This window comes from Eublepharis macularius, chromosome 19, assembly GCF_028583425.1.
Source record: "Eublepharis macularius isolate TG4126 chromosome 19, MPM_Emac_v1.0, whole genome shotgun sequence".
NCBI classification, from domain to species: domain Eukaryota; kingdom Metazoa; phylum Chordata; class Lepidosauria; order Squamata; family Eublepharidae; genus Eublepharis; species Eublepharis macularius.
Window position 1 is genome coordinate 22,761,040 of NC_072808.1, and position 17,144 is coordinate 22,778,183.

The window sequence follows — 17,144 nt, forward strand, 5'->3', positions numbered from 1 at the left end:
TCCCTTTGCATCTTCCTCTGAGGCTCAGGAAAGCTGTCCAGGCTCTCAGCCCCCAAAGGCCTGAACCTTCTTCTCCCTACAGTTATTGTGTTCTTCTTGTCACCCGCAGCCATCCAGCAACCAAATGGGAGCGCCCTGGACAACCAGGCTGTGGAGGACACCAGCAGGGATGCAGGTAATGGTCTGCCATCAAGGCACGTCCCTCATTTTTCCGGGTCTGGGAGGCATTTTTGGCACAACCACACTCCACAACCACACTCGATTACCTTCCCTCACCTCTCACCCCGTTGTGTTCTTTTTGTCTTCCTTAGGCAGCCCGAAGTTGAAACAAAACGTTGTAGTCCTGGATCCAGCGGACTACACAGGGCACTGCTCTTTCCTGAGGGGCCTATTCGCAGAGCCCAACAGCCGGACTGAGATCACAGCCGATTTCCTGGAAGACGCTTTCCGGAAAGTTTTAACTGAAATGGACTATCTAGGTAGTTACACGTCCCTTGCCATTCAAGACTACTTGGCCCACTACCTGAGCAGGCACCGGGGAGAGCTAAATGGCACCCGCGACCATCCACAACCAGTCCCCTCTTGGGTCTCCTAAACAGGAGGAAGGGATTCAGTTTCCAAGACGTATATGAAAGAGCCCCAGTGAGCAGCCACTTGAGGAAGGAGGGCTCCTCCCCCAAATGAGTGATTCTCATCTCTTTCCCTTTGCATCTTCTTCCAGGGCTCAATAAAGCTGTCCAGGCTCTCAGGCCCTGAAGTCCTGAACCTTCTTCGCCTTACAGTTATTGTGTTCTTCTTGTCACCCGCAGCCATCCAGCAACCAAATGGGAGTGCCCTGGACAACCAGGCTGTGGAGGACACCAGCAGGGATGCAGGTAATGGTCTGCCATCAAGGCACGTCCCTCATTTTTCCGGGTCTGGGAGGCATTTTTGGCACTCCACAACCACACTCGATTACCTTCCCTCACCTCTCACCCCGTTGTGTTCTTTTTGTCTTCCTTAGGCAGCCCGAAGTTGAAACAAAACGTTGTAGTCCTGGATCCAGCGGACTACACAGGGCACTGCTCTTTCCTGAGGGGCCTATTTGCAGTGCCCAACAGCTGGACTGAGATCACAGCCGATTTCCTGGAAGACGCTTTCCGGAAAGTTTTAACTGAAATGGACTATCTAGGTAGTTACACGTCCCTGGCCATTCAAGACTACTTGGCCCACTACTGAGCAGGCACCGGGGAGAGCTAAATGGCACCCGCGACCATCCACAACCAGTCCCCTCTTGGGGCTCCTAAACAGGAGGAAGGGATTCAGTTTCCAAGACGTATATGAAAGAGCCCCAGTGAGCAGCCACTTGAGGAAGGAGGGCTCCTCCCCCAAATGAGTGATTCTCATCTCTTTCCCTTTGCATCTTCTTCCTGGGCTCAATAAAGCTGTCCAGGCTCTCAACCCCCAAAGGCCTGAACCTTCTTCTCCCTACAGTTATTGTGTTCTTCTTGTCACCCGCAGCCATCCAGCAACCAAATGGGAGCGCCCTGGACAACCAGGCCGTGGAGGACACCAGCAGGGATGCAGGTAATGGTCTGCCATCAAGGCACGTCCCTTATTTTTCCGGGTCTGGGAGGCATTTTTGGCACTCCACAACCACACTCGATTACCTTCCCTCACCTCTCACCCCGTTGTGTTCTTTTTGTCTTCCTTAGGCAGCCCAAAGTTGAAACAAAACGTTGTAGTCCTGGATCCAGCGGACTACACAGGGCACTGCTCTTTCCTGAGGGGCCTATTCGCAGTGCCCAACAGCTGGACTGAGATCACAGCCGATTTCCTGGAAGACGCTTTCCGGAAAGTTTTAACTGAAATGGACTATCTAGGTAGTTGCACGTCCCTGGCCATTCAAGACTACTTGGCCCACTACCTGAGCAGGCACCGGGGAGAGCTAAATGGCACCCGCGACCATCCACAACCAGTCCCCTCTTGGGTCTCCTAAACAGGAGGAAGGGATTCAGTTTCCAAGACGTATATGAAAGAGCCCCAGTGAGCAGCCACTTGAGGAAGGAGGGCTCCTCCCCCAAATGAGTGATTCTCACCTCTTTCCCTTTGCATCTTCTTCCAGGGCTCAATAAAGCTGTCCAGGCTCTCAGGCCCTGAAGTCCTGAACCTTCTTCGCCTTACAGTTATTGTGTTCTTCTTGTCACCCGCAGCCATCCAGCAACCAAATGGGAGCGCCCTGGACAACCAGGCCGTGGAGGACACCAGCAGGGATGCAGGTAATGGTCTGCCATCAAGGCACGTCCCTCATTTTTCCGGGTCTGGGAGGCATTTTTGGCACTCCACAACCACACTCGATTACCTTCCCTCACCTCTCACCCCGTTGTGTTCTTTTTGTCTTCCTTAGGCAGCCCGAAGTTGAAATAAAACGTTGTAGTCCTGGATCCAGCGGACTACACAGGGCACTGCTCTTTCCTGAGGGGCCTATTTGCAGTGCCCAACAGCTGGACTGAGATCACAGCCGATTTCCTGGAAGACGCTTTCCGGAAAGTTTTAACTGAAATGGACTATCTAGGTAGTTACACGTCCCTGGCCATTCAAGACTACTTGGCCCACTACCTGAGCAGGCACCGGGGAGAGCTAAATGGCACCCGCGACCATCCACAACCAGTCCCCTCTTGGGGCTCCTAAACAGGAGGAAGGGATTCAGTTTCCAAGACGTATATGAAAGAGCCCCAGTGAGCAGCCACTTGAGGAAGGAGGGCTCCTCCCCCAAATGAATGATTCTCACCTCTTTCCCTTTGCATCTTCTTCCAAGGCTCAATAAAGCTGTCCAGGCTCTCAGGCCCTGAAGTCCTGAACCTTCTTCGCCTGACAGTTATTGTGTTCTTCTTGTCACCCGCAGCCATCCAGCCATCAACTGGGGCAGTTGCGGTGAGAGAGGAGTGTGGTAGAATTTGGGGGTGTTTGGTTCTGAAACCAGGCCATTAAGAACATGAACCCGACTCAGGCTCTTTGGAAAGCTCCTAAAAGCCTCCTCAGGGAAAGCTTTAGTTTTTCTTTTCCATAACTCCCTGAAGGCTGGCTGGAGTTTCACTTTCTGGGAAAAGGGGGAGAACACTAAGTTAATTAGCACAAATTGACACATAATGGTATGCAAGGTCTTTCGCCTTGCTTCTAAATTACAGCGGGTCATTTAGATAGAGGGGCTCCAGGTCATCTTCATCTTGTTTTGAAGTACATTGGGGGAGCCTGGGCCGGCAAAGTGTGAAATTCCTTTTTGTGACCTGTAGAAGATGTTCTGATTTATTGGACCACTTGTTCCTGAAAAGGAACAACGTGGACCCACAGAGAACAGTTTTTTGTATACAACACCACGACTTTGGACCATAAAAGGAGGAGCCGAAATCCCTTCACTGCTGCACTGCCAATTGGCAGGGAAACTTCTAGGAGTTCCCCAGCGATTGGTGGGCAGCCCGAAAGCTTTCGACTTGGGAGGGAGGAGGAAATAGTGTGTTGGTACCTTTAGCCTTAAGCCTTCAACCTATATATATATATATATTTCTTAAGTCTTAGTGTTAAGCTGTTTCCTTTTGTGGTTTGCATTATAACCTTTGAGATATATTCAATAAACTTTTAGATTTGGTTAAGCATCTTACTTTTGTGCAGAGGGCACCTTTTCTAGATAGGGACAGTTAGAAAGTTGAGTCTGCACCATATAATCGCCTTGGTAAGAGGCAACCTGAGCGGCGAACCGAGGGGGAGTCGCAGGGCCCGGCTGGGTCTTCCCCAAACAACAATTCTCGCAACAAGGAGGAGGAGAATGAGGCAGAAGTGCAGGCCAGCCAGGAGGTGTTCTGAAGGGGGAAGGGGGGAGACCTGCGCTTCTGTAGTCTGACTGGGTCAGGGAGGGGGTCCCTGCCCACCTCCCAGCTGAACTCGCCCATCTGCAGATGAAATAGCAGCTCGATACGCTGTTCTCTGTTTCCCCTTTCCCCTGTTCTTAGTGCTCACAGTTGGGTTCAGAGAGTGTATGCCCTGCACCGCTTTTTGTTTCAGAGGCCCAGGTACCCCTGCCGTCTTCCTCATACAACAAATCCTCTTCTGGCTGTTTTTGGATACCCTTTCTAGTCTGCATTTCTCCACTTCCTGAGCGAGTGAAGCCGATTTTGGAGAAATGGGAAGGGAGCCGTTTTGCAGAGGGGAGCCGTGGTAGGGAGCCATGGGGTAGCAGGAAGGAAGCCTTGGTGCAGAACCATGGTGCAGAGGGAAGGGAGCCCTGGTCCGGTAAGAAGGGAGCCGTGGTGCAGAACCATGGTGCAGAGCGAAGGGAGCCTTGGTCCGGTAAGAAGGGAGCTGTGGTGCAGAACCATGGTGCAGTGGGAAGGGAGCCATGGTGCAGTGGGAAGGGAGCCATGGTGCAGAACCATGGTGCAGTGGGAAGGGAACCAAGGTGCAGAACCGTGGTGCAGCGGGAAGGGAGCCATGGTGCAAAGGGAAGGGATCCGTGGTGCAGAACCATGGTGCAGTGGGAAGGGAGCCGTGGTGCAGAACCATGGTGCAGAGGGAAGGGAGCCATGGTGCAGAACCATGGTGCAGTGGGAAGGGAGCTGTGTTGCAGAGGTCGGTTCGTGTTATGTGGGGTAGTGCTTCCAGGGGCTAGGGGTGGGTCATAGGCTTTAAACACCCTAAATGTGTATGGATTGTAAGGGCCTTTGGCCACAAACAAGAAACCTGCCTACCTACCTTAGGCCCTAAATGGGGGCAGGGCACCTGTCACTTTTTTTGATGATCCAAAGTGGCCCTATTTCTTCTGAAGAGAACAGCTCCAGGGCTCCATGGAAAAGGTGTGCCTGTTTTTGAACTTGAGAAACGATCCAACCATTGAATGAGTGATCACACCTCGCCTTGCTTTGACCACCGCGGAGTGGCCAGTATGAAAAGCACGCCTCAGTTATTCTGGCAGATACAAGTTCTTATAACAAAGCTCTACGATGGGTCCCAGCAGCCTGGGAAGAAGAGCCAGGCCGGCGTGGCCTTCCTTGTCACATGTGCGCCGATCTGGCCGCTATCCATGAACGGGCTAGGGGAGTGGAAGGCAGGAATTTGCCCGTGACTGAGATTCCTGTTCTTACTTTGCCCAACAATGATGTTACTCAGCCCCTTCCTGACTTGGCGGATGCTTTCCTGAAGGACAGATGTACGGGGATAGGCAGCTGCACAACAACCAGGTTTAGCTATCTTTGTCTCGGTTGATGAAGTCAGCTATTGGAGAGGGGATGACGAGGAAGCGGCCTTGGTGGGGAGAGGCTTGGGCTGGCACGTCAATCCCCCTCCTCTTCCTCCTCCTCTTCTCTCTCTAGCCTTTCCGGCATTGCTAGGAGATCCGCTCTCGGATCAAGCCCTCGTCTTGCTGTTAGCCCCATCAGTCCCCCTGGGAGGAAGCTGGTGGCCTTGGCTCCCTGCCTGTGTGCTGTGTGGGCAGGAAGTTGTTGGCATCGGGGTCATGGCTGCATCCACAGGGGTTTGCCATCTTTGTTTCTACCGGTCCAGGGCCATCATCAGCCCTCTGAGCCATGGTTTCTGGATGATGGCAGGCTTGCAGCTGACCCGCCACATTTCCTAGGCTGCCAGGACTAGTTAGTGTCACTTCTTTCCACTCTGCCTGGCAGCATCACCAAAAAGCTAGTTTCTAAAAGATGTCATGCCTCCAAAAGGAACGATTCTGACTCCCTGGTTCAGGTTCAGGTTTGTTGTTCCAGACTGCAACCAGCACAAGGAAGACAATCTACATAAATCAATTTAAAAACAATTAGGATTGAGTACGAAAGGAGAACCATGAGTAAATACAGAAGTAGGAAAGTAAAACCATACCATAAATTAGTTGTTTAAAAAGTTAAAATACATTCAGACCGCCATATGTAATTTACGATGCTTATAAACCTGGGCACAGAATCTCGCTACTTGTCATGTTGTCTGGTGATTCTGATCCGACAGAAGATAGCCAAGTATGATTTTATTCAAACTACCAGGGAACCTTTCTACTAATAGACTGATGGTTGCACCCCTAATTTTTCTGTGATTTGGACCGTTGAAGAAAATATGTTCCATTGACTCAATTTCTCCTCGGGGGCAGGAGCAAAGCCCCGGAGAAGAAGGGACTGCTTTAAACTTTCCTTCTAGAACTGCAGGGGGCAGAGTCAAGCTTCTAGCTAGAGAAGATGCCCTTCTGGAATTACTGGATTCATAAAAATAGAAGTCAGCTGCAGGGGTGGCAATATATGGCATTTCCCGAGGAAATAAAATCTGGTGATAGGAATAAATCTGTGTGTCTTTCAATATCTGTCCCTCTCTGCTTAATGAGTGATTCTGCCCAGTCTGTCTCAATGCCTAACAAACTTTGGGGGGTAAAGACCCAGTTTTTCTAGCCATTTCAACGTCTCCTTTTGCCAACTGGATTGTGTCTTGGAGTATTAGAGGCAACAGACCTTGGGGGTTTACACCTCCTATCAGCCATTGGAAAATGGAAAGGATACAGATTCTGGCCTCTACCTGTAACATTCCTGTTTCCAGTCTGACCCACGAGTTTGGCACACATCTGGGCACTTGTAGTAAGAGAGCTCTGAGGAATTTGGACTGCCCTCTCTCGAGGGGAGCGAAAGAAGAGGATGGCGGCCCCAAAAATGATCCGTATAATAAACATTCGGAGTGTGGCCGGTACTTAACGTCGCCCTTGTGATAGAATTTCAGTATCCTGTTTGCTGGTTTTTCTCTTACATCGGCAACAAAGCCGCTATGTGTTGTTTGGGTTTCCCCCAAAGTCTAATTCTAGAGACTGTGTCAACAGCTGCTTTGAGGTCAATAAATGCCACATCAGGCGACGTTTGGCCTCCCGTGGCGCATTTCTCTATAAGGTGTTGCACTGTCAGGCAATATCAAAAAGAGTCCAGTAGCATCTTTAAGACTAACCAATTTTATTTTAGCATAAGCATATGTCAGGCAATAGTCTACCGTTGACCTGCCAGCTCTGAACCCTGCTTGCTCGTCGACAATTATATCTTCGTGTTCTAGCTAGTCTCAGAATTTCTCCAGCAGGTATTCTGAGTGTAAACAAGAATCCAATTTTTCCAGAGGAAAATGTAGCTTCCATAGGGAACAACTTTGCACATTGCACATTTTGTACGTTTTTAGATACCTTAGGACCATCTGCCCTTTTCTCCAGAATTTCATTTATTTCATTTATGTTATTTATACTCATCCTTTCTCAGATGAGACTCAAAGGGGATCACATAATGTAAATCAATATGATCTACTGCTGGGATATTCAATAAACAGTGCAATAGGGTATGGGATAGCAGAATATCTCGGGTGGGTTGAAATTTGGGTTTGAAAGAAATGGGGGAGATTGTGCATGGCACTTTGTAGAGGCATGCAAGCATTTGGACCTCAGGTTCCCCCCACCCCCCATGAAAACTCCTTTGTGTGTGGGAAGGGGAAGAACTACTGCTAGGGCAGCCAATCTCCAGGTGGTGGCTGGAGATCTCCCAGAATTACAACTAGTGACAGAGATCAGTTCCCCTGGAGAAAGGTGGATTCTAGGGCATTATACCCAGCTTAGTTCCCTTTCCTCCCCTGGCTCCACCCCCCCCGAATCTCCAGGAATTTCCCAACATGGGCCTGGCAACCAAATTCCAGTGTAGTGTAGTGGTTAGAGTACTCCTTCTCCATTCTCAGGCTAGTAACGCCGATTGCAAGTGTACCTGTCAGGTCTGTTGCCCAGTGCCCACAATCCTTCCATATTGCTTGCTTGCTGTATTTTTCCAGTAATGTTTTTGTGTGTGTATTGTGTGTGTTCCCAAGACAGCCTTATGTGAGATGGCTCACCACAGCGGCCTTGGGACAGCTCCTTTCACTTTCCCACCTTCTGTACCAGCTGGGTAGACACTGAGGGTGGTGGGGGGTGGTTTAGAGGGTTTGATATACTGTAGCAAGCCCTTAATACGTCATTCTCAACAAGAGATCTATGTACAGCCAGAAGCCTGCTTTGGCCTTTGGATAACCTATGGACACTTGTACTTTCTGAATATATAAGCTCTCGATAAAGAACCTCTGACTCAAGAGACCTTGGATTTCTCGCTGCAAGGGGTGGGAGAATAAATCAGAGTACCCTGTATTCCTGACTGACAGTACCTCTGATTGGCTGACAGTCATAGAAAAGATGGCTCCTCTCAGCTCTCACAACCACGCTACACACTCGCACTGAGATTTCGTTGGATTATTCCATGCTATCCTTTTCCATCAGCATGTGAGAGACTTTGCTCCATGCCAGGCCTGAGATGACCAGACCTGCCTGGCATGGTTTATGGACTATGTTTGTGAGTATGAGCCTCAAGCCTCTTCAGAGAAATGCAAGCTAGTTTTCAGTCAGTTAGCCATAGTAAAGAACAGGCAAGTTATTGGTTGTTTTAATGCCCTTTGCTTGTGCCTTAATAGCACGGTTCCTGCTACCTGCATACACTCTTCTTAACTAATAAACATCATTTATATCTAAGCCTCGTGTCTTTGAGTGTCTGACCAACTGTGTGCAGAATCCCCCAGGTTGAAAGAACCCTGAGACTGGCAAGTCTCAAACAAATGGGGTAAGCCATCCGCCCAGGAGGCCTGCTAGGGGTTTGAGTGGCTGTAAGCAGCGCTTGAAACGGCAGGCAGGAGGTGGTGACCACCCGTTTCCCCCCCCCCCCGACACCAGGCGCACCCCTTCCTGGCTCTCCCGGCAGCAGCCCAGGGCTGTGCAGCTTGGCCTTCACCCAAAAGCAGACACTACAGTGTAGTGCTTAAAGTGTCAGAACAAGAAATGGGAGACCCAGGGCTGTTTCTGCACAACTTACCTGAACCCAGAACGCTGTGCAACATGCAGAAAAAAATGCGGAAGATTGCGTTTTCTTGTGTGAGTTTCGCGCGACATTGTGCAAAACTTGTGCAGCGTTCTGGGTTCAGGTAAGCCATGTGGAAATGGCCCCAGGCTCGAATCCCTGAGCGCCCGCCCCCCCCCCCCCCCCCCCGCGGGGAAGGCAAGGCAAGGACAGAGAGAGAGAAAGAGAAATTACCATCTTCGGAGTCAAGAGTAGGTGACATGCTGATAACTGAAGATGTCTCGTCGAGACTGACGCTGGGGGTAGAGTAGAGAAGAATTTCCTCCAGAGGCTGTAAAAGAAAGGACAACAACATTCGACTTATAGACCGCCCTTCAGGACAACTTGACGCCACTCAGGGCGGTTTCCAAAGGGTGTTGTTATTATCCTCTGGACAATCTTGACAACCTCCCTGTGAGGTGGGTGGGGCTGAGAGAGCTCCGAGAGAGCTGTGATCGACCCAAGGTCACCCAACTGGCTTCAAGTGGAGGAGAGGGGGATCAAACTTGGTTCTCTAGATTAGAGTCCTGCCGCTCTTAACCGTGACACCAAACTGTCTCTCCGCTGCAGCTACGGATGCCCCAGGCAGCTGCTTTCTGTCTCCGCGCAGCCAGGTCCCTGGAGTGCCGTCTCGTCTGCTCAGTGTTTAGCATTCAGCATTCCCCAGTGCAGAGCCCAAGGGCACAGGGATGATCCCTGCTGGGGCATCCCCTGGAACTCTCCACATTTGCCAGGAAAGGGCTAGGGCCACTTCCCGGAAGGGGTGGTGGCTGGCTGCCAAGTCCATCCCCCACTCCGAAAAAAGAGAGCGCTTCTCTGGACTGCAACAGAGGCTGCTGCCAGTAGACAGTCTGGCCGTGGCCCTTCCACTGGACTCCCAACTTCTGGGACTGGTCTGGGGTGGGGAGGCTTGGCGAGTGAGCTCCTTTGGCTGTCCCAGTCCCTCCCTCCCCGCTTCCCTGAGGAGCAGGGAGCTCCAAGGGGATGAGTCTCACCGTGGGAGCAGCACGTCCATCCACGTCCCCGAGGGGAGGAGCTGGCTCACTGGGTGATGCTTCTCCTGCTGCTGCCGCGTCTTCACTCCCCTGCGCACTGAACGCCCTTGGCCCATCTTCCCCGGGAGGTGTCCCCTGCCACTCTCCGATGTCTGCTATACGGGGGACATTTCCAAGGAGGCTCTCAGACAGAAACACACCGGGGCAAGGCAGGCTCTGGCCGGCCAGAGGCACGCTCCCAAATGCCAGCTGAACCCAGAGAAAGCCCAACAGAACCAAACTGAAGCAAGGGAGCAGAATCCCATCCCCCCCCCCCCCCCGCTGCCAGTACCGAAGTGAATCAAGGGGACCAACATCAAACCTGAGAAACATGTCAAAACAGGGAATTCCACCCAAACCAAACTGGAGCAAGGGACACTGTTGCAACGGAGCCCAACTGAATCAGGGCCACTCACAGAAGCCAGGCAGACAAGGGCCGTTTCCAGATGGCTTACCTGAAGCCGCTCCACGCCGCAATGTTGTGGATCGTGCCGGGGAAAAGGCAAAATACCGCGTTTCCCCCAGCACGATCCACAACATTGCGGCATGGAGCGGCTTCAGGTAAGCCATTTGGAAAGGGCCAAGAAGAGCTCTTGCACGGATTGGCCACTCGCTCCCCGCTCCCTGCCTCACTCCCTCCTCCCCCTCTCCCCCTGACACTTGACACATCAGGAAATACTTGACATTTGTCAAAATCTCAGACCTCTCTTGCTAGTGGGGCCGGGGCCAGCATGAGCTACTCACCTGCAGCAGAAGGAGGGCTTGGCTGTATCTGCCGCAGCATGTCCCAAAGGTCTTCGAAGGGTCGGAAGTTTGCTAGGATCAGATCTATCAGTTGGCTTTCAAAGAATAGGCTTTGCCGGATGGCAGCAGATGTCATCATCTGGTCGAATGACCGCTTCATCATTTGCAGGAGTGCGATGGCCACTTTTTCCGCGTGGGCCTCAAGAGTGTAGATGGGCACCCTGACCTCCTGGAAGGGGAACGGACGCCGTGAGTAGTGGGGAGGGGACCTGCGTGGCTCTGGCTGGTTCCGCCTACAGTCCCCGAAAGACAGGTCTGAGCTGACAGGTATCCTGTGCTCGAGGAAAGCTGAAAACTCCTCGAGCACTTCCTCTATGACCTCCACCACTTCAGAGGCTGTCACCAATGCTCCTTCATAGGCCACGGGGCCCCACGCTCTGAAGACATCATAAATGCGGGTTTCTTGGTTTGGGGAGTCCTCGTGCATTATTTCGACTCCTCTGCTGTCCCGCTCGGGGAGGGAGTCAGAATCGATCCTTTCGGAGGCGTGGCATAGTTTTGTGATGACCTTTTTGGTGATGCTGCAGGCCAGGAAAACGGCAGCATTTGGGAAAGAACCTGCACCGCGGAGCTCTCCCCGGTGCCGGCTTAGGTAATGGATCAGGTAGTCCTCAATGGCCAGGGACACGTAACTGTCCAGGCACTGCATTTCTGCTAAAACCTTCCTGAAAGCGTCGCTCAGGAAATCAGCTGTTATTTCCATCCAGTTGTTGGGCACTGCAAGAAGGCTGCCGAGGAAAGCGCAGTGCCCTGGATAATCTGCTGGATCCAGGAGGACACCATTCTGCTCCATCTTTGGGCTGCCTGTGGAAGACAAAAGGTGAGAGGTGAGGGAAGGTCATCGCGTATGGTTGTGGAATGCCAAAAATACCTCCCAGACCTGGAAAAATGAGGGACGTGCCCTGAGGGCAGACCATTACCTGCATCCCTGCAGGCGTCCTCTACGGCCTGGTTTTCCAGGGCGCCCACATCTGGTTGCTGGATGGCTGCGGGTGACAAGAAGAACACAATAACTGTAGGGAGAAGAAGGGTCAGGCCTTTGGGGGCTGAGAGCCTGGACATCTTTATTGAGCCTTGGAGGAAGATGCAAAGGGAAAGAGGTGAGAATCGCTTGTCTGGGGGGGGCGGGCGGAGGCTTCCTTCCTCAAGTGGCTGCTCACTGGGGCTCTTGCATATACTTCTTGGAAACGGAATCCCTTCCTCCTATTTAGGAGCCCTGAGAGCGGACCTCTGAAGACATTAGAGAAGAAAGGGAAATCGCTTTCCCCAATCAGCCCTGTCCCTGAGATGCTTCTGCCCCCACGACTGGCTCCACTTTTCTCCTTTCTTCTCCAGAGAGTGGCTCCCCTCTCTTTCCCTTTTTACTGACTGGCTCTTCCTCCTGGCTCCTCCTCCTCATCTTCCTGGCCCCATTCTGGGTTGCTACAGTGAACCAGTATGGCAGCTGAGCTGAGGATGTCCGTTTTCCACTCCTCCACAGCGGGCAGCCACCAAGGAAGACTCTGCAGGGGAAGGCAAGGGCAATCCACCTCTGCCTAACACTTGCCTCGAAAGCTCTTGCTGTGCGTCTTGACAACACACAGACACACACATTCATCCACAGACATCACTTTTGATACTTGGTGAGGGGGTTACCCTCTTTCCTGCATATTTGCAGAACCGTCAGATTGGTGACTGTATCTCTTGGTCTTTTTTATGGGGATTGAAGCTTGGATCTCAGACAAGGAAATCAGCAACTGAACCAAACACCAGGCAATGGTGGTGCTACAACCATGGAGTCCCTGCTCTGGAAAGACTCGGAGGCCGATCTCAGTGCATGGGCAGGCCCCTCGCAGGAACAAGAAACCCTTTAAGGAACTGGTTGAGAGGATTCTAGCAAACCAAGAGAGAGAAAGGATTCAAAGCCAGCGGACTTCAAAGGTGAAAGTGATCTCCTCTATCCGTAGGCCGCACAAGCGGATGAAGCTGTCAGTATTCAAGTCAAATGGGAATCATGCCCTTTTGGCTCAGCTGCCTAGTGGAAGGCCACAGTGGCTGCATCTCCACGGGAGGGGCAGTGGACATGCCGATGTTGTAACTGCACTCTCAGTTGAACAGGCCTGACCCTCTTCACAAAGTCCTGGGGAGTGTAGTTTGAGCAGGGGCTGAGAGTCATTTCCACACCGCTTTGCAGATAGCTTCCCCTCCTATTTGCTATTCTACGAGAACTCCAAATAGATTTGCAAGAAATTGGCTCCTTCTTCCCAGATAGTCAAGACAACACCCAAAGTCCATACATTTCTATAGTGAAAAGTGTCAATCAGCTGTCAGCCAGAGGACTCATGGATTCAAACACGCTTGTAGGGAACTAGTCCTCTGGCTACTGATAAGAACCATCTTCACACGGCTAGGCAAGGAAGCTTTGGTAAAATGGAAAAGGTGGGCCTTTTTCCTCTTGCAGGTGGTGGACATGCCACAGCTATATATGGCTAGATGCTAGTGCACCTCTTTATGGACACACAGATTTTTAAAAGGACTTCTCAGCCTTTCGGCTAAGATCAAATCTAGCTGGGCCTGCCCTGGGTGTAGGCGGAAGGGGCAGAGTGAGAGGCCCGGTATCAGCACAGTCCACCAGCAGTGATCCTTGCCTGTAAGAGGGACAGCCTGAAGAAAGGTAGAGCAGGGGAGTTGACAGAAAATGTCTGCTGGGCGGAGGAGGAGGGGTGCTGCAGGCCCCAGAGCGTTGGAGGGCGTTCAGAGAACCTAGGAGAACACGGTGCTTCATTGGCAGTAAGCCAAACATTTCTCTTACCTTGCTACGTCCCTGATACGGTTGAACCCTAACTTGTCCCGCCACCATCATGAAGTTCTCCTGTCCAAAACCTCACAAAGCCTCCGAGCGGAGCTCCCTCCCAGTCATTTCTATGAGATCTGCTGAGGAAAACTTCAGGTAGAGCTTACCGCTTGGGGGTCTTTATCTGCGGGGGGTGGGTGGGGGGTGGAATGTGGATTTCCGGAACCAGGGTCTCTTCGGCTTGCATTTAGCCTTCACTCACACCGCACCGCTCTGCTTCTCATGGTTCCCTCTGCTGCTGGGGCCCCCTTCTAACGGCCACTGGGAGGCAGCCTAGGCCTGCTTTTCCCAGAAGAGGTGTCAGAGGAGGAGCCGGGAGCCCCAGGTTCAAATCCCCGCTCTGCTACGGAAGCACACAGGGTGACATTCTGTCTGGTTCTGGTCTACCGCAAAGGGTGGTTGTTGCACAAATAAAACGGAGAAGGGGACGGCCAGGGTTCCCCTTGTGGAGAAGAGGAGGGTATAAAGCAGGGGTCCCCAACCATCCTCTGACAGGGGGCGGGGGACAGAAACTCTGCTTGAGAGGAAGCCTTTGAAAGTGAACATATTGATTAAACGTGTTTCCTTGCAAACCCACAGCTCACATTCGTTAACACAGTAAAGATCCTTATGCTGTGTTGGCAGCTGCCATCAAAGAAGTTTTTAAGAACGTCTGCACAGCCAGTCATCTCTCTCATGGCCAATCAGAAGCCCAGCTAGCCAAAAAACCCACCCGCTTGCTAAAAACACTGGATGGGCACCAGGAAAGGTGTTGGTGGGTGCCATGGGGACCTCTGGCACGAATCAAGAGGCTGTTGGGTAACGCAGGCCAGCAAGAGAGAAATTTGCAGGCCCGGGTGGATGTGAGTAGCTTGGTATCTTTGTTTACTTATCTGAACATACCAGCTTGTGGCATTTTTAAAAAACGGATTCTATCCCTTATGTCAACAAAGAACGAGCAATCTGATCCCAGGCAAAGCAATCTGATCCCAGGCAAAGGCGTGAGCAGAAATGAACCAATGTTTCTGTTTCAGAAGTTTTTCAGGAGCAGAATCTGAGGTCTCACAAGGCGGAGGGGGGGGAAGTTTCCAGACATGCAATGGGGAGTCATCGCAGGGGCTCCTTTTGGATTGAAGGCTAAGCGGAAAATGCCGTGAAGGAGCTTGGACCGCCTTCTCTGTTGCAAAGGGGAAAGCATCATTACGCACTGGGGAAAATTCAGTCGGGTGGGAGAGGGGCCAGGTTGGGCTGATGACATGAGGCAAGATTCCTTCCTTCCATCAGCAGCTCAGCGGTGCAGCAGAGATGGGAATCGGGGCGGGTGAGCCCTGAGCCAGGCTTGTAGCACTCTGGGCTGGAAAGAAGAACATTCTGCCTCTCCCCACACGCTTGGGGTGGGGGGGAGGGAGTCCCAGCGGGCTGGGACTCAAAAGAAGAGAGATGCTGGATCACACCGAAGTGGCACCATCTAGTCCACCATCCCGTTTGGACACCTTTGGAAAATCCTCAAGCAATCAATACAGATTGATGGACTGGTCCTCTGTGTGTTCCTCACACTGCATTTTAAATCCATTTCAGGTTGTGTGACAGCTGCGACATCTTGTGTCGGTGGGTTCCAAAAGCCAATTTCACCTGGCTCAGGAATGAAAGGAATATCAAGAGTGAATGGGAGCAACATAGAGAGGGTGGAAACCACTGATGGCTTCGCACCCACAGAAGTGGCATGCCTGTTTTATACAGAGGGGTCTGGGGACAGTGTAACATGGAAATCAGTTCTGAACGCAGAAAAGAAGAACTTTTTTTTAAAAAAAAACTAAGAGAAATGATACATATTTCATTTCCATTTTTCTCTGCAACAATGTAGTTACAGATCTGACACTTCCAGAGTTTACCTGGGTTTATTGCCCCCTTTCTATGTATTTCCCCAAATTAGCTTCTAAGCGCTGGATACTATTCTGAGAAAGGAACAGCTAGCTAGTTGTTAAAGCAGCTGAGGAAGCCCGGAAGCCGTTTGCCTGTTAGGAGCAGCAAGTTTTGACAGAAGCAGAAAGAACGTAATTTGGTATCACTGCCTATTTTCATGGTTGTGAACTGTTATTCACAACTGTTTGTACTGTGTTGTGAACATTTGTGCTTTTTTAGTGATGAAAAACAGATCATATGAAAGGTTTTGATTCAGCAGACAAAAGGGGGGAAATGGAAAAGGCTCTTAAAACCAAACGGAACGAAAAGGGCCATTCGGGATCTTGGGATCTGGAGTCAAGGGCATGGGGATCCAGCTGCGTCAATCGCCCCCCAGGAAGCAAAGGGCTCCGAGCGCAGGCAGGAGGCAATGCCCTTGCGTCTTCCCATCCACATACCTATAGACACTTTGGACGTCTTCTTGGCAAACCAATTCCTCTTCTTGGAAAACCAATTCCTCTTCTTGGAAAACCAATTCCGCAGCCTTCGCCACCCGGACAGTCTCTTAACACCTCCCTGGTGGATGTCAGAGCAGAGACTGAGCATCACTTTCAAAATCGCAGGGCGCAACCTTCAGCATTGGGGAACATGGGGTGTAACTGGGGTTCATGCTTAAGGCTCTTTGCCAGGGCGCCAAGCTGGCAAATACCCCCCGTACCTGCAGCACTTCATTGGCCTCAAGAGGGTCCGTCCCTCAGTACCACACAGAATGGATTTTATTTTTGTTTCTAGCCATTCTACCCGCCCCCATGAAGATGTATCTGCCTCTTTCGGGCCTCCAACCTTTGAAGATGCGCCTGCCTCCTACCTGTATTCTTGAGGGTTTTCTTGGGTGGGGGGAAGATTGGGGAAAGATTCCCCAGGGTGTCTGCAAATCAGGACCTGACCCAACATTTTGTTCTGGGAGCACACTGAGAAAACTAATGGAGGATCCATGAAGATCTGTGAAGATTATGGTTTTCTTTTTTACTGCACTCTGCACAAACCCAGAGGCTTTGTTCCTGTGGCTTTGCGTGCTCCCAGCTCAAATTCAGCTGGGGTCTAGCTGCCCCCTTGCTGTGCTCTTCCTTCCCGCCTCTCCTGCCTGCAAACTATGAAGACACACCTGCCTCTTCCCTGTATTCTTGAGGGTTTTCTTGGGGGGGGGAATCGGGGAAACATTCCCCAGTGCCCCTGAAACTGAGGAGGTCTCCCCACAGTTTGTCCTGAGAGCACACTGAGAAAGGATGTGGTGGCTCGAGCCAGGATGGGGTCAGATCTGCCCCATCTTGACTCCCCGGCTGCCCCAAAGTGAGCAGGGAACATGGGAGCCAGTTGCTCGCCCTCCCTGCCCAAAGGGCCTGCTGGGATCAGCACAGCAGGAAAGGGGACACGGGGGGGGGGGGAGGAACGAGGCTGTGGGCCGTGGGAGTGGCAGAGCCCAATGGAAAGGGGGCTCCTGGACTCATCCCCCACCTCACCCCAGTCCTTGGGGGAGCTTGAGCCAGGGGTCCTACCTCCTCCATGTCGAGAGACAGTTGGGGATAACGGACGCCTTCAGAATCTATCCTCAGGGATAAACCACTCCTCAGATTCTATGACGTCATAAAGCCTTCCTGGCCATCAGGAAATTTTACGTGAGCCAGTTTGTTTAGATGAGTA

At 51.6% G+C, this 17,144-nt stretch overlaps 1 protein-coding gene across 1 annotated transcript; it reads right to left on the reverse strand.

Annotated features, from left to right (window-relative positions):
* Positions 1–4,968: 4,968 nt before the first annotated feature.
* On the reverse strand, positions 4,969–17,008 carry LOC129346544 (uncharacterized). The gene is made up of 8 exons (XM_055003885.1): positions 17,000–17,008; positions 15,902–16,019; positions 11,650–11,715; positions 10,670–11,533; positions 9,887–10,041; positions 9,087–9,183; positions 8,868–8,881; positions 4,969–5,166 (listed from the first exon to the last, which is right to left on the reverse strand). Exons 1-8 carry the CDS (start codon positions 17,006–17,008, stop codon positions 4,969–4,971), a joined length of 1,521 nt encoding a protein of 506 aa, XP_054859860.1.
* Between the last annotated feature and the right edge of the window lie 136 nt (positions 17,009–17,144).